Source organism: Delphinus delphis, chromosome 11 (genome assembly GCF_949987515.2).
Source record: "Delphinus delphis chromosome 11, mDelDel1.2, whole genome shotgun sequence".
Taxonomy (NCBI): Eukaryota; Metazoa; Chordata; class Mammalia; order Artiodactyla; family Delphinidae; genus Delphinus; species Delphinus delphis.
The window spans coordinates 23089981-23108180 of record NC_082693.1 but is presented as its reverse complement, the minus strand read 5'-3'; the positions used below and the strand labels follow the sequence as shown (position 1 = coordinate 23108180).

Here is an 18200-nt window from a genome sequence, read left to right as displayed (position 1 = left end):
AAAGAATAAAAGCAGAGGAAAGAATCTACGTCTTCCAAAGGCTAAAGGACAGAGTATTGAAATGGCCTGGAAAGTGTTCAGCATTAACAGCAGCAAGTCAAATGTTCACCTGGGGTGCAACTGGGAAGAAACAAAAGAAAAATCGACGTGCAGTCAAAGAGCCGCTTCATTTTTCTAGAAAGTGACCCTTCACAGAGTTCCAAGGGAGCCTTCTCCCTTAGCAACAGTCCTGAAGTTCCAGAAACCATTCTAAACCCTGATGGTCAGCTTCAGCGTCTGTCTGGTCATCAGACTTATTGCCGAGTCTTCATCCCAGGGAAATGCATGTGGTGGTCGTGGCAGCAGACGTGATTTTGCTCTTAAGCATGGGGTGGACCTCAGACTCTCTCTGCTCACCCACTGTGTTTTACAGAGACTGCTGGATCCGACGCTTCCCAGGTCTCCTAATTGACCTGGAGGAGTCTCAGAAGCTGGGGGCCCAGTTCTTGAAGTATTATTCCGAAAGCACTGGTCAGAAGTGCAGTCGGAGCTGCTGTCTTAGGAAGGATGGTAAGTGTCGATGATAGACCTGAGCAAAAATCAGGGGAAACTTGCAAAATGAGGACCTAAGAAAGGACCCTTAGGCAGAGGGTGCAGTGAACAGTTGATGGGGACTAAACAAGATGCCCTGGGATGAGGCAGTGGGCAGAGAGGGAGAGACACTGAGACTGATTTTGCAGCTGGGGCCAGTGCAGGCTCCATTTACAAATCTAGTAATGACCCGGGAGGCTATGAACCTACAGGTAACAGAGAACCTCTTCTCTTCACTAAAGTGCTAAATGAAAATATTGCCTTGAGGGCTGGCTAACAATATTTCTATAGCCCAGAATATAGCATATATGATTTCAAAAATATTTCCTTTTCAAGGTTCTTTTGGTGATATTGGTGTCGTATCACACTTTTGAAATGTGCTTGCTTGGGTTGACCAAGTGTGGGGATGTATTGAACAGGAATTTAGATTGTGATTCATGTTTTGAAAGAAATAGGGAAATATATGTCAACTAGAAAAAGAGGAAAGGAAAGGAAAGGAGGGAGAGAGAGAGAGAGTGTGTGAGAGAGAGAGAGAGAATGAGAGAGAGAGAAAGTTAGTTTTCAAAATATCCTAACAGAATTTTTTTTTTTGTCTGAAATCTGGATTCAGGGTTAAATATCATTCATATAATATAATCAAGGCCTATAACTAGGAAAACATTTCATTGTTGCAGAATTTCAAGTTACATTTGATTAAAGACTTCATTTATTTTTCATTTTTCCAAGATTTGAAAGCTACTTGGAAAGCAACAACAAAAGCAACACAGCACTTTAAAATAATTCTCTTGTTGTTCCACATTTTCTTCCCGTGATTTCTTACTGACTCTAATTGCCAATGCCTCCTATCCAATTATCCATGTAAGATTTCTGGGATGCAAATTGGAGCTCCTTGGAGAGTCTAAACCGACTGTCAAGAGACCACAGTGTGAGAAGTTGTCACAGGCTTAGCCCTCAAAAGTTAATCAGGCACAGAAGAGAGCAATTAATTTATAAAAGGGAAATTTTGGAAAAGGTAGCAAATCTAGATATTCTGCTTTCAGATGCTTATAACCCCAGAAGCCTTCACTGAGAAGAGATGAGGGAGGGGTGATACCTTTTCAGCATTTTCCCGTGGCATGAATTTACCTGACTCTCCACACCAGGGAAGCTGTGGCCTCTGGACTTTTGGGGATACTAAAAGCATCCAGTAGACTTCCAGGATTTTAGAGCCTCTGTGGCTTCCAAGTTGTGGCTTTCTTTCTCCAGAAGAAGAAAAGGCATGAACACACATCCCAGTTTTTACCTAGAAGCCAGAACTTTAAAATGCACAATCCTGCAATAGCTAACCTACTCAGAACTGGGACTCTGAAATATGCATGAAGAATGTAAAAGAGCTTGAAAAATTGCTCCCTATAGCATCCACTACTTTATCAGAAATTTAGATGTCTAAATTTGAATATTCTTTCTTCCTTTTCCTTAAACTTTACAGCACAGTCCTCAGGGAATGTATTTGTAATCTATAATGTATTAGCAATGTATTATTAATTGACTTTTGTCCTATTCTGTCTCCTTCTGGAAAAATAGAGTGTAGAAACACGGGGTGTCCCAGAAGTAATAGGGGAGACGTAACCCCCGCAGTTAACCTTACACAGAAGCAGAGCAGGTTCTGCCAGCAATTCCACAGCAGCTGTAAGCACACTCGGAGGTCTGGTAATCGTACACTCTCCCTCCGCAATCTCATTTTATTAAAGAAGCTGATACCTTTGGGCCAATGAATATTTCCCATCACATGGTTCCTACTACACTACAGCAGGAGGAAAATCTGTGCTGCACTTAAAGGAGGACAGACTGAAGATTTGCATTCAACAAATCTGACCTTCCAGAAATAACACGGTATCTTTTATGGAGCAAATCTACTTAGAAAAGGGGAGCCGGCAAGAGCAAGTGAGGAGCCCCTCCCCACTAGAATCCCAAATGCTAACCACCTTGTCTGTCTACTCCCTTCCTCTCTGAATGACACCGATCAGCTTTTCACTGGACGTGGCTTTGCAGCATGGGGCTAGCACACACCCGCAGTCGGGGTCGAGGTAATGTTCACCCAGCCTGCTGCCTTTATGCCACCTGGGCCTCTCCCAACAACACGGGTCATTACTGTTTTTGCCCTTCCTATCACTCCCCCTTCTGTTACAGGCTTTGTCTATTTTTTTCCCTCTTTCTTTCTCTGTTGAACTTCAGTGCCTTAGTATTCTGAGAGGGTATTGCATCTAGAAATCTGATCTATATAAATCCCCAGAGGTTTTTGTAGCCAATTGGATTTTCCTGAACATAAAATACTGGGACTGGGAAATGATTCCAGGTAATCTGTGTAGCATGGGGTGTGTGAAAGATTACTGAGAATATTGGTAGCTATTTTCTTTTTCTTTTTTTACATCTCTACTAGAGTATAATTGCTTTACAATGGTGTGTTAGTTTCTGCTTTATAACAAAGTGAATCAGTTATACATATACATATGTTCCCATATCTCTTCCCTCTTGCAGCTATTTTTTTGAAGAGGCATTTTCCCATATTCACAGAAGCATTTGCGATAGTTCATAATGTTCTGTAAGATGTCTGAACATAGCCCTGCCACGTACTGTTAATCTAGTGCTCTTGAAAGAAATGTAAGCTACTCAGAGCTCATCAAGCTGCAGAAATCAAGACCATCTGCAGATGTACTTTGCCTGCTTCCTTTTCAGTTTTCTGTAACTTGGCTGTCTTCTTCCATGACCCTATTCATGGCGATGTCAACTGCCTCCATATTCACTGCCCAACCCTGGAGAGCTGCATATTGGAGCCCGGAACCAGCGCCATTTTATACAACATAACAGACGGTAATGATTTATGTCCTTTGTATGTATTTTGAAGAATGTCAGTGATATTTTAGTAGAGGCATAAAACCTAGAAATTGGTGGGCAGTAGCCATGTATGAATCTAAATCATTATTTCCCAGTGAAGTCTGTCTGGAGAAGTTTGGGACTTCCAGGGCAGAAAACTAAAAGGAAATTCCCATTCATTTGGCATGTTCAGCAAGGATGAGTTCATCCCAGATACAAATCATATATGACTGAACAAGAGCATTGTATTTCATTTATTCCAAGAGCCTTCAGCAAGAACCAAAATAGGTATTTCTACTGTAGTGGTTAAGGATACCACTAGGAAATAAAGAAAATGCTAAATGTCAGTTTTGAGGTTCGCTGATGCTGTATACAAGGATTCTACAAAGATGGATGTCAGGGATGGGGAAATGCACTTACAGCCACACATTAGCATAGCATTGGTCCCAAGATAACGACTGCATTTTCCTTTAGAAAAATACATATTTAAGTGTCCTTTCCCATGTATATAATCTCAGGGTACAAATCAGTAAACATCAAAGAATAGATTTTTGCCAACACGATACAAAGGAGGTAAATTTTTTGATCAGTCTGTACTTATTGAACACATAATGCTCCATGCTGTGCTCCACACTGCAGGAGATTACAGCCATATCTCTGCCCTCGAGCTCCTTCTAATCTAGTTGATGCAACAAGTCTTACAATTAGTGTAAGATGTACAATTAAATACAAAAATGTGTGATACTGCCCCAAGTACAAAGGCTCACAAGAAGGGGAGACTAAAGAAAGCTCAATTATTCAGAGGAGGCTTCATGGAAGAGGCCAGGTAGAGGCAAGATAAGGAGCTCCGTATCACACCCCAGGAAAGCACAAACACTGGTGTGGCTCCAATAGGGGCACATTTGGGGCTGCAATGGAAATATGGGCAGGATAGGGTAGGCCAGGTAACAAAAGGACAGAGGAGAGTTTTGGTTTGACTTTGTCAGAAATATGGGACCAGCAAAGGTATTTCATGAGAAAGCACTATCATTAAAGTGATGTCTGGTTATCTTAGCCCAGGAAAATTATGTGTAGGATGCAGATTAGAAAATGCAGTCAGGGTAATGTTATATCTGGACAAGGTGACTGTAGTTGCAGCGAAGAGGAGGGATGGTTGCTAGCATATTGGGAAGGGCTTGGATAGCACTTAGATGCTTTTTGGATAAAGAAGAAGAGAACTGAGGATTCAAAAATCCCGTTGCAGTGCAGAGTCCAGCATGGGTGACAGAAGAATGATGATGCTGCTGAAAAAGACAAAGAGGTAGACCAGATGATGGTTTTGAGAATGCCAGCGGTGATGTGAGATGTTTAGGTGGGAACCTCCAGTAGAGCACAGGAGAACTGAGATCAGAGCTCAAGAAAGAGGAAAAAACTGGGGATGTGGATTTCAGGGCCATCAATGTAGTGGTGACAGTTGATGAGGATAATCTTTTGGTGACCAGGGGTGGGAGGGTGGTTGGTATGGGATGACGAGAAATACAGCAGAAAACCAAGGACTAAAGACTAAAGATTATCGGACAATCAGTGAGGACCAAGGAGAGAACCAGCACAAAGGAAGGGAAAAGCGAGAGGCAGGCAGTCTGAGATAAAGTGCCAAAGGAATTTGGGGTCCAGGGAGTCACGGGAGAAGAATGCAAGGAGAGGTGGCCATCAGTACCAAGAACAAGAGAGAAGCCAAAGCAATGAGATACAGTGATCAGGAAATAGGGAAAGTACTGATCACCCCAGAAGCAGAATTGGCAGAATAGTGAGGATGAAAACAAAATGACAGAAGGCACAAAACAAAGTCAGAAAGGAAAGGAACGGAGTAGGTGATGGTGTGTTGAGAGTGAGAGCACGCTCAAGAGAGACTGAAAGGGAAACAGTGTGACAACTGTAAAGCTGTTGAGAGTTTTTGAAGCCAGAGGGACAGGAGTTTTACAAGAAGAGAGAGAACCCTGAAGGCCCTCAGGCACTGGACCCTCAGGCACTGGGAAGGGATGAGATTTAGGGCTCTGCTAATAATTTTGAATAGTTACACTTCTCAGGCCCCATTTCGTTTGACTTTAATAGTCATACATATCAAATGGTTACTGTTTCTGCAGCTCTTGCCCAATACTGCTATTGTTGCGCAAAAGCCCTGGCAGTTTTCTCCACGATGTGATGTAGCCAAGTTCGTTTGCAACAGAAAATGTCTTAGAAAGTTAAGAAAAATTCAAACATGGCTAGTATGCTTCTAAGCCTTTCAGAAGTAGGCTGAAACTTGAAATTAGGTGGAACTTGAAATTAGCTTAGTTCAATAACTTATAGTGGCAAAATCCAAGACTTCTCCAAACTGTACTTTAAGGTCCTGTCTTCTAAATTAAAAATAAAATTTAAATGATGCCTTATTTATATTTCAGGTGTAGATCCAGATTTGCTGGTTTTTGAACAATCACTGCCCACATATCTAAACACCCGTTATTCATCTAACATACGGGAGAGACTAAGGATTCTAAAAGCTATGTATTTAGATAAACAACAAACGACCATGATAAACCAAATGCTACCATCAGTAGAGGCTCCATCTTCAACCACATATCAAGATTTGTTTGCAACCACAAATAATACTAGGTATTCCAAGGAATTAACCACAGACTCTTGGGCAAGATTCATTTCTCTGAATGACTCCATTACCACAAACGTAAATATGGTGTCAGCCAGTACCAAGTTCATCAGCAATCCAGATAACAAGACTATTTCTCCTTTCTTTGTGCCGACAGACACAAAACTTTCTCATGTGCCTTTTCCATCCCAACTCAACAGTAGCAAACAAGTACTGAACAAAACCAAAGGGTACAACAGCAGAAACCGTACATCTGAGAATGAAGACACAACACCTGATGGGGCACCTGTGACCTCCAAGACGTGGTTGGTTCCTGTGGTCCTCTGCACCTCTGTCACCTTCCTCTGCTGTTGTGTAGTCATCCTGGCATCTGGATGCTGTCGAAAGCACCAGGGCCAGTATAAACTAGGACAGAGAAAGTCAGGATCCAAGCAAATTAAAAAATGTACCATTCTGAAGGAGCGCTCTTAATGGTAAAAGATGTGAGCATTGTAAGCTTTTAGGAGTATCATTTGTAGTTTTCTGTAAGACGAGGGCAGTTTGGTTAAAAAAAACAAAAAGCACAGATACCCATTCTTACCAATCTCTAAAGAATGCCAATGTTTGATAAACATAATTGTCTTTTTGATTATTTCCATTTTTTGAATAGTGTACCTTTTGCTGAAGTTCGAAAATTCTAATCTCTGCAGTTATTCAGCACCATGTAAGAGATAGTTTTAAGTGCTGTACATGTATTAACTTGTTGATTCCTTGAACTCTGTGAGATAAGTATACTACTGTTAACTATTACACTGTTCTTATCACATTTTACAGATGAGGAAACTGAGGAAAGAGAGGCTAAGTATCTTGCCTGAAGTCACACAGCTAGTATGTAGCAAAGCCTGACTTAATAGGCAACATGGTTCAAAAGTCCATGCTCAAAATCACTGTTGGACTACAAGCCTCCATTTTCTCAATGAGTATGGAAAAAAGATACAGGGAGGAAAACACCATAACATCATATTTGGTTCCTGTCAAGGTCACATTATTGTCACATATTTTAATGAAATCTTTTAGTGGCTTGAGCAGAAAAGCACTATAAACGATTACAGTTACTAACCCATGAGCAAAAGTTTCCTGATTTTTATATAATTTTTTATGTTCAATTGATTAACCTTTCTCAATCTTAATCGATCAGCTTCTTTTTCAAAAACTGACATGCCTCTCAATAATTATGGCACTAAGATCTTTGAGTTTTCTGTTGACTTCTGTTGAATAAATCTTGGGAGTTTTTTAGTTTATGTCCCTCAGTTGTATAAGTTGTTTTCCCAGGTGCAAATATTAGCTCTAGGTATTTCAAGCTCTGTCCACTTACACCAGATTCACCCCTAAATCTTATACTCTGACTCTTAAGTGTAGAAAACTGTAATTCAAGTCTCTAATGATCTTAAACTTTAGGCCCTTAATCTCATCTCTGAAAATATTTTTTAATGTGAGGACATTGAAAGACAGCCATTCAAGCATAATGAATAAAGACGAAATCCTATTATAAGATTAATAAAATAGCACTCTTCCCTCAGAATATTAACCACAAATAAGTCTGAATTTTTAAAATATAATCGATTTACATTAATTTGCTATTCATATTACATATCATAAATGTTATCAATTTCTTTCTTAATACATTAGGGAAAAAAACTCAGGCAATTTGGGGGGGATATCAAGATTTAAATTACCTTAAAATATTTGAGTTATTCAGGAAGCTGTCTTTAAAAATTATTTGTATATACATTCTTTTAAAAGGTTATTTAATTTTCTTTCAAATATATACAAACTGAAGGTTTTCCAACTAGGGCTACCAAAAAAAGAAGTTTTTTCTTCCTTGAGATTTCTCAGAATTTTATTTGTTCCCTAAAATTGATAACTGTTTTATAGAAATGACCATAATTTGGGAAAAACATCTTTACATTTGTAAGAAAACAAACACACTCCTTCTCTTCTTCAGCCCTTACCTTTGACCATCAGATAAACTGAGTAAACTTAGACTGTAGAGGTGACCTGAACAGTCAGCCAAGACAAAAACGACTGGGCCTAGAAACCATGTCCTTATTGGAAGCCAAAGGGACCAAAGAGAACTTCTGAATAGAATTTAAAACATTAAGAAACAAAGATCACAGGGCCTAGTCAACAACTAAGGCTAAGGTTGTTACCACCATTTAGGAAATAACCATGATATCGAAATTTTTCCAGCACTGTAACAGCCAGACCTTTGGGGAAAAAAATCTGTAATAGTCCAGTATTATGACACATTTACCAATTTTGGAAAGAAAATATGCAAAGAAAAAAACTAAAGCTCCCTACAATTAAGAAAACAGGTTTGTTCTATTTCTTAGTTGCCTATGTGTTTAAGCACCTTCTGAGCTATGAAATTTAAGAGTTTGAAGTCAGAAGTGATCGCATATCATCAGTACAGCAAAAAGTGTCCCCTAGAATCCTCATTGTAAGGATGAATATGATGTTCATTGTATACATTAGATCAATTAGAGCTTAAGGACAAGAGTCTAAATAATGACAAAAAATGCTGTTTAATTATTGCTAACATTACAATGACAGCAACGGTTACCCTTTTGAGGCAGTTTTGTATTAATCTTACAGCTCTAAGATTTTGCCATTAGGTGTCAATGCCACAGCCTTAGAGTCTTCAAGTCTTTGCTCAGAGTTAGCCAAACTGCAAAGGTTAAAAGGGCACAGTCTTCTACAAGACCACCCTTACTTGTGACACCAACTATAAGTTCGGGGGATGGGGAGTCCCCAAACCACTCTCGGGTTCAATAATTCACTAGAGGAATTCACAGAACCCAATGAAAGCTATTATACTCACAGTTACGGTTTATTACAGGGAAAAGATATAGATTAAAATCAGCCAAGGGAAGAAGCACCAAGGATGAAGTTCAGGAGTGTTCCGAACTCACAGGTTTTGGTGTCCTCTCCCCGTGGAAGAAGGATGCATTACTCTCCCAGTACCAATGTGTGACAGTATGTCTAGAGTATCGCCAACCAGGGAAACCTACCGGAGCCTCAGTGTTCTAAATTTTTATTGAGGCTCCATTACATTGGTATGACTGATCAATTACCTGGGCAGTTGATCTCAGCTGCTGGGTGGACTTACCAAGAAACTCAAAGCTCCCCAACCCTAAACACATGGTTGGTTTTCCTGGCATGCCTAGGACTATCAGGTGTAGCGAGCCCCACCTAAAATCCATTGTGACTGACTCCTGCCCTAACCAAAGACACTTCTATGAGGTATGACAGATTACCTCCCAGAAGCTGACGGGAGAGGCCAGATTCTCTTTGAGCAAGGTCAAATTCTTTATTACATATCATTACTCCATCTGCTTCCATCTTCACTGTATTATTACTACAGGACTGAGGACCCTAATCTACCACCTCTTTACATGTTCCCAAATGACAACCTCTCCTCAGCTTCTACTGTTTTCAAATGTGTCCTTCTTCAATCCTGTTTCCACACCTGAGTTTTCCTCAACTCTGACTCTCTAAGAAATGTAACACTTCAATACACTTATGTATGCTTTAAACCTGATCTAGAAATTCAGTTGTATCTACTTTTTTATTCGCTATTTCCATCCAGTGGAATGGATGGAACTCAAGGCCCTATTGTTGTCCTTTATAACCTATGGACTCTTGGCCTTGCTAATACTAAATCATATCTTCAATTTATATAAATCTTTTGAGCAATTGTTCTGAAATTCATTTTGGCATTTTATGTTCTCAAATTCTGTCAAGCAAAATAAGTTTTAGGCAAGTAACAGCCTCCATAATTCCTTTATTTCAATTTTAAATTAATCACTTGTCGACAACTTTAAGTGGTAAGAAATGACTTACAGATATACTTAAAAGTACTGAATTGACAGCTAAATTGAATGAAATGTTTCTTAGGGCAGTTATTTTGTCATTTACTCCAATTAAATTCAAGATCTTTTTACCTCATCTCTTTCCTGAGCTGTGGAAGTTCTAGCTGGGGCATCCAGAGAGATGAATACCAGCTAATCTCCATTTCCACTTTTCTGCAAGCTTAGGCTTGGAGAAATGAGCCAAAGAAAATGGAAACCAGGATGCTAAACAGAATTGAATCAACATAAAGTGACCCCCAAATAGAGGAATGGAACAAACTTTTAGGTTAGAAAATACTGCTAAGGACCTGCTTCTAATCAGAATCAGCATGTGCAAAAACTCACTAGGCAGATAGCAGTTATGTAGACAAAACACTGAACTTCAGTCAGGGGACTGGGTTCTGGGCCTAGCTTCCCAAATAACCAAAATCATTATTCAAAAGCAACCAAAAAGTACTAATCTGTAGGGAAAGAAATGGAGCAGGTGACAAAACAACAACATTGTATATATATGAATACTAAAGTTGTTATGGTAGAAATAAAATCCAAACACTTTAGAACCAGAAGAAATCACAGAGATCGAATTAGTCTGATTGCCCCAGTGCATAAGTAAGAAAACTTCTGAATACTGCCTTTGCACATTAGGATGAAAGGAATAATTTTAACTCTGATGTAATAAAACAATGGTTTTTTAACATCTTCAACTGTATATCAAATTAGATAAGGATTACATATATATCATAAAATTAATAAATCAAGGCAATTTTTCTATATAATTCATGTCAAATTTAATAGTCTCTTCACTGATTCTTTGTACTGAGAAAGGGTATTTTCATTGTCCCCTTCATTCTTAAGACTAACAACAGACTTTCTGTACTCTTCAACTTCTTCAGTACCAAGGAGCTCTTCTTTACTTAATTCCAGATCTTTCTCAGCAGCTTTAATTTGGAGAAGGGTTTCCAGGATGTTTTTTTCTGAGGAGCTATCTTTCCATACATACTCTTCCATGTCTGCTTCAGTCTTCTTTTTCTCCCATTCTTCAGTTTTCTGAAAGGAAAAAACAAGTTCTGAGTTCTGAAAATTATGACTCGAAGTCTGGTCCACACTCTGTGTGTACACCTTGCCTGACCTCCCTTATCCAGCACTGCTGTCCACCTGCACCAGCAGCTTTGGGCTGCACACTCTTTCACATGAGCACCTCATTACCACTCACTAATTCTACCCACATAATTTACACTTTACCTGCCCTGCAAATTGCACTTACAAAGCAATACTGCTTCCCAAAAGATGTAGAAAACTCACTCCCTGCAACTTTCCAGTCCCTAAACTCTAACTCATCAAACATTTCAAATTTCTGAGGTTCCAAATATGAGAGTTGAAAGGAGACTGTATTTACCTCTGTAACATGCCTCTGGGATGACAGGGAAGACCAATTATTACAATAAATTTAAAATATAAAGTTTATGTGAGTTTTAGTCATAATGACTTGATAAATTCTGGAATTTTGTCTTATTATCTTTATTTTCTGTTCCTATAATGGAAACAATTTTCATTACTACTTACTTTTTCTTACAAAAATTATTACCATGTTATTTTAGGGAACACTGGTAGGTTTTAGATTAATATAATTCAGATTTATGATTTAAATGAAGATGTAACACTCTGAAAAAAATCAAGCAACACAGCTAATATGCAATATGCCCTGGTTCAGAGACATGCTGAATAGCAGCCACATTCTTTCCAAATTAACACATAACAATATTCTGAGCCACAGGCTATTATGGAATGATCCACTAGTCTTACAACTTTGGAAGGTGGTAAACCCTTCTAAATTATAAAGTTTTTAAAGTATTAAAAGTGAGGCAGATTTGTAAGGCTGTCAGAAATAATATTTTAACTCTGAAAACTCCTCTTGGAACAGACCACAGCTTGAGCAGACAGAGCTCCAAGGCTCCTCAGAGCCAAGTGAGCACCAAGAAGGCGGCAAACAGTCTCCAGCCATGCCACCCTCCCATCCCCACTCCCACTCCAAAAGCCCACGAAAATAGAAAAGCACTAGAAATTTGTCCCTCAAAGGATAAAGAGAATCCCCACCAAAGGCAAACAAGCCACTGCGGAGGCCACCGACTCAGCAAACCCCATTCGGATCACTGAAGCCCAGGAAAGGAGCTCCTCCACTACAGAGACCCACAAGAAGAAGAAACCCTCCTTTAATCCTTTAAACTGTGTACGCTTTCCTTTAAGAGAAACAAACTGATGTAGGGTGTTTCCTCAGATCCCAGATTCCTGAGCCAAAGTGGGGTCTCTGTACTCGCAGCTCCCCTACGTCTGCCCCACCTCCCTATACTGAATTTATGGCGGAGAACAATGTTCCAACTTACATTCTAGAAACATCGTATCTGGTTGAGAATCTGCTCTGCACCCTCTTTTTAGCCGGTAGGGAGGCTTTCGCTTGGCAGGGGGTCAGGGATAATATGAAATAACTTCCTGTTATGCCCCACCCCCAGAGACCTGTTGCAAATAACTCCTAACAGCCAAACTCTGAATTTGTACATTTAAAAAAAATAACTGACAAAATTACCCCACCATACCTAATTCTTACTGTAATATATGAGGAAGGAATAAATGTCAGCCCCTTAAAAAAAATGTCCGAAATTAAATATATCACCGGCCTATCTACTCCTGCCAATGCTTTAAATGTTCAAGACAATGTCATAGTTTCTTCATAATTCTAACTTACAAGTGAAATAAACTTAAGAGGTCAACACATTTTATAAAGCATTAAGTAAAACAGTCACTCCATCTCATTCTGAACTGTTAGAAGACAAGAATTAAGAGACCTAACTGTTTAAAAAATTATGTTTCACCTAGGTGTTTCTAGATTTTAACTGACTTGAAATAGACGCTTAATCAGAGGAGATAACCAAAGTAAATCCACTAACTATTTTCAACATTTTTTATCTTCCCCTTATATTTGACATATACAATTCTACATTGGTTTGCCAAGGTGTGTTCATAGGTATGCCATGATATTGATTCCCTGAGCACCCAGGTGCCACGTGAGCCTGGTGCAGCAGGGGCAGCCACAAGCATCCTCCCTCCTTTATTTATCTCAGCAGAGAATTTTTGTGTGTGCAGTGACATGAAAAAGGTTAGGAAATCCTAAACTATAGGATAATGCACATTTATACTTACTGCTGTTCTAAATAGTCTTTGGTAAGGGAAAGTCGCATATTCTGTGAAGGGCATGGCTTCCTACCAATCCTGTACAGATACAATGCAGTGCTGGGCTTCAGCAACAAGCCAAACAAAACTCTAGTCTTCTACATATTCTAGCTTTAGGATCCAAACTCTGCACAACTAAATATAAATTCCAAGATAATAATAGTAACAATCTCCCAAACTGAATACTTACTATATACCAGGTACTTTAATACTTACATGTATATATTAATTATTTAATATAATTCATATTAAGACATACTGGGTTAGATCTTGACGTCTCTACAGATAAGAAAACTAAGTATTACAGAAGTTAAATAAAGGGGCACAGTCACCTGGGAATGTTTCAGATTTCAGAATTTCTGTATTTTAACTTGTAAAGTTAATGCAGCACGCACACAGTAAATTTTGTAACATCTCCAGAGGAGGTCTACAGCAGCACCCCCTAATCAAATATATTACTACTTTTCTAGCAACATGTATGAATAGTCACACTAAATGGGATTAACAAAGGCTATAAATAGCTTCTCATCCATTCAGAGTTCATTTTGCCACCAAATAAGTTATGAAAAGACTAGCAATTTCCAAAGCTTTTTTCATTTCAGAATTACAGGTAGAGGGCTTTATATCTGTGATTCCCTCAAGGTCACACAGGGAGGGGTACGGCACAGTATTTACCATGGGCTTTGGGGTTTTACAGAACTGAGTTTAAATCCTACCTTCATCACTTACTACTGTGATAGGCTTGCATTTCTATAAGAACTGACTCCGCAGAACTGTTCTGAGGATTAAAAGAAGGAATAGCTACATACTTAAGAGTACCTGGCTCATAATAAACACTAAATAACCATCTACTACTAATATCACAACTTATTAAGAAGAAGAATAAATAAGAGTAGGATTCAAACCCTTGCTGGCACACCTCCAAAATCTATGTTCCCATGTCAAGGGCGCCACTACCACCATCAAGCAATAAAGCGAAACTTTAAAGGTAAATATAAACACAAGAAGTGTCCAAATGTTTTGCCATCATTATTCCCACTCACAAAATCATATGACTGATATTTATCAAATGTAGATTAAAAAAATACAGAAACAAAAGGTCTTTATTTATCACTGATAGGTAATATTTTTCATGCTTATTACTTCTTGATAAATGTTATTATCACTGATTAGATTTAATTTTCTCAGTTAATAGCGTGTTCTTAAAAAATAACTGAATTATCTCCAGTTTTCCAGCAGTCTCCTTTGGGTGAAGGCATTTTATGTCTAAGCAAATGTAGAAAACACAAAAACACACACACAGAGAATTTACCTCTTATAAAGACCTGTCTCAAGAAAAAGAAAGCTACTTTTTTGAAGTCCTATGTTACATGTATCAATAAAAAAGATCTTTAGAATTTCTGTTTTTCAAGCAGGAAAAATAAAGATTGTTAGCACTATATTTACCTTTTGAGGGAAATCTTTTATAGTCATTAATACATAAGTTTTCACAGACGGCTGCCATCCAAATGGGGCTTATCATTGAAGAAAGAACAGAGCTAAATGGAAGAGCTGTTGGTTTAAATGATATATTAAGATGCAATCCCAATGGACCTTTCATAGGGACCTCTTGAATTCTGGCTCCCGGTTCGGTATGGCTAATGGGAGGCACCAGCAAGACACCTAGAGAATGATGGAGAGTGAGGTCAGGGTTGTCCTTCCCAACTCTCTCCCTGATGGGGGGGATGCCCCACAGTTCTTGTCAGGTGGCCCATCCATACAGCTCTCTCTCCAGTTCTGCAGCTCCTCCCTCCCCTGCCCCTTCAGATATGCGGTGTGATGGCACCCCACTCTCACCACCCCTGAGAACTGCACCCTCACTTGTTTCTGTTACTGAAACTTTGTAAAATGTCTCCTTAATAAAATATCCTGAAAATGAAGAAAAACAAAAAAAGCAATTCCAAAATCATCTTCTAGTAATGATAAAAAGGTAATAACATTGTACATAATGCTTGTCACTTGAGAATATTTTTCATATAAGAGGTATAAATATAAAATCCTTGAGAGAAAAAAACTCCAAATTTCTTTCTTTTAATTTTACATTAAGATTTCCACTTTCAAATAGGATGTAACATGTCACAGGATGCCTCTGCTTTGGCTACAACTGGAAAAAAGCCAGGTAATCAATATACCAGAGAGTTTTATTTTTTTAATTTTTAAAAAATTTTATTTTATTTTATTTATTTATTTATTATTTATTTTTGGTTGTGTTGGGTCTTCGTTGCTGTGCGGGGGCTTTCTCTAGTTGTGGTGAGTAGGGGCAACTCTTCGTTGCAGTGCACAGGCTTCTCATTGTGGTGGCTTCTCTTGTTGTGGAGCATGGGCTCTAGGCACCCGGGTTTCAGTACTTGTGGCACGCAGGCTCAGTAGTTGTGACGCACGGGCTTAGCTGCTCCACGGCATGTGGGATCTTCCCGGACCAGGGCTCGAACCCGTGTCCCCTGCATTGGCAGGTGGATTCTTAACCACTGCACCACCAGGGAAGTCCCACCAGAGAGTTTTAGAATCAATTCGGACTAGATCAATGTGAATTCCAGGCTGCAAGCATATGGGGAGCATCCTTCCGAAAATCCCTAGCCATTTTCTTCCCTGAGTCCATTTTCCAATTCTGTATCAGACTGGCCCTTGGCCCACACAGAAGAACTCTACTCGGGAAAAGAGAAATGAGCAAGGTTTGAGCTGTTACCCAGGGCTTGTATGACAGATTGGAATTGAAGAGCCCCAAACATGACTGGTTTTAGCTCCAGGGCTACTTATGGGAAGCTGGGGAGGCTGAATCAAGCTTCTGAAGAGCAAATCTCCTATAATCTCATAGTGTTTAGGAGACAAGGTCCTACTAGAGGGAGGAAGTCCTGTTTCACACAACCAATCTCCCTCTCAAGACATCTTCCAGATTCTGCTGAAGGGCTAGAAGTTAACAAGTTAAGCTCAAAACTTCTGAAGAGCACAAGTGACTCTTAAGCAGACTTTGAGATGTGGAAGCGGACTCACCAAGTTCCCAATCAAAATGCCTGAGAAGAGACAAAGGTGAACTAAATCTTAAAAAACTGTAACCCAGCCCTGCTCCAGCTCAATTCTGATTGCATTAAAAAGATAAGCCCCTGACCCTCTCTGCCCAAGAGAAAAAAGAGGAAATTCTTTCTGATGGATGACATCAATTGGAGCTTCTATGGGTCTTTTACATACAATGTCTGGCATGCAATAAACAATTACCAGACACTTGAGACATTTGAAGAAAATAAAATTAATCAATAATTGTGATATTTGCTGCGTGTCCTTCTAAATTCATTTTTTTAAAAAGCACAGCTATGATTACATTTCATTTATAATTTCGTACCCTGACTTGTAATTCACTGCCAAATTTTTATAGCTTCTGAAATTACACCCAGGATTGAAGTGGGCAATTGTTTAAGAGTTTCTTTTTTTGTACTGTAGTTGACATGTATTAATTTTAAAGCATAAACAATAACATATTCAAATTACTGGGGGGGGGGCAATTAAAAATACCAATGTAAGCTCAAACTGATCACCATTCAGGCAGTTTGATTCGTTTGCAGACTTCAATTTTAATAACTTAACTATTAAACATTTACAATTTCACCGTTTAACTTATGTATGTACACAATAAATATACATATATACAGTCTCTTTTCTTCCCTGACTACCATGAGAGAACCTGCTCTGACTACAGCCCTAGAGGAAGGAGCCTTCCATTCCACATGATCCTGTTCTCTTTTCTCCGCAGCTGGCTCAATTATTTACTCACTCATTCGTTCACTCAGTACATATTTGTTACACAACTACTGTCCCAGGCACTGTCTTGCCCTAGAACTGCCAATCTAGTAGGAAACCTAGAGTTGAGGAGGAACCGGGCAGATGAAGACTGTGATCCCAGTAGAGGAAGAGCATCCATAAAGGCTGGAGGCAGGAACGAGCTTAGGACATTCAGGCCTGAATGAAGGCCAAGGTGAGGAAAGTGGCATGGGATGAGTAAGCACCTTACATATATTAATTCATTTAACTTTCATAACAACCCTATGAGGCAGTACTATTACTACCTGTTTTCAAATCAGGAAATCGAAGCCCAGAGCAATTAAATAATCTGCCCCAATCATACTGCTTCTTAGTGGTAGAATGTGTTCCAAGGAACACAGAAACACGGAAAAAAGAACAAAAGAATAACTTAATTTGACCCTATCATCTTTTTTCTCCTTGTAGGCATGAATTCAATACAAAGAAAAACACAATAGCTACTTCATGCAATGGTCAGTGAACTCCAATCTAATAGAAAGCAAAGAAGTATCTGTTCCACTAAATACACAAATGTGTCACCTTCTACCATCTTATTTATAACTCCCTTTGCCTAGAACATGAATCACAGTAATATTCCACTTCTCATGATTACAAGTAAGGCATTGTGCTAGATGAGGAAAAACAGTTTTACTAATTAAAAAAATTCAAGTTACTTGAAAATCATAAAAAATAGGAAAAAGTAAATATCCATAATGGATTAAAAAGCTACTGCCAATACTTTTAGTTATCAAAGCTAAATTTTTAACTGAGCATGTCAAGGAATTCAATTCAAATCAGATCAGTTTTTAAAAAATTTACTGAATGCTGATATGCCAGACATTGTACTAGATGCTGGGAATATAAAGATGAATGAAATACACAGTCCTGTCCTCAGTGACCTCACAGTCTAATGGAGCTGGGCAGACATGTATACAGGCAATTACCATAAAAGCTATAAAAGGAATGCTAACTGACAGAGGGAGAAGGGAAAAAGGATGGGAAGAAACATCGGAGACAGGTTACATCTGAGGTGTATTAAAGGATTCCTATGAATTTGCAAGTCTGATCAATTTGAAAAGGGATTATAAGCGAAGAAAACAGCATATGCAGAGTTATGAAAGAACACATTATGTTCATTATGGTACAGGATACATAACCTACAATTCCTGAGTAGCTGGTAATGAGGTGGTAAATTGCTGTGAATAGAC

The 18200-nt window shown here is 38.9% G+C and overlaps 2 protein-coding genes across 2 annotated transcripts in view; one reads left to right on the top strand and one right to left on the bottom strand.

Moving 5' to 3' along the window:
- Nucleotides 1-317: 317 nt before the first annotated feature.
- MANSC4 (MANSC domain containing 4) lies at nucleotides 318-7643 on the top strand. The gene is made up of 3 exons (XM_060024507.2): nucleotides 318-549; nucleotides 3286-3420; nucleotides 5844-7643. Exons 1-3 carry the CDS (start codon nucleotides 321-323, stop codon nucleotides 6515-6517), a joined length of 1038 nt encoding a protein of 345 aa, XP_059880490.1. The 5' UTR covers nucleotides 318-320; the 3' UTR covers nucleotides 6518-7643.
- A 1541-nt stretch (nucleotides 7644-9184) lies between these two features.
- Nucleotides 9185-18200, bottom strand: part of MRPS35 (mitochondrial ribosomal protein S35) — a 42737-nt gene continuing 33721 nt past the window's right edge. Inside the window, exon 8 of the mRNA XM_060024508.1 lies at nucleotides 9185-10983. Coding sequence (XP_059880491.1) covers nucleotides 10714-10983 — 270 coding nt within the window. The 3' untranslated portion in view covers nucleotides 9185-10713. The remainder of the gene's footprint in view (nucleotides 10984-18200) is intronic.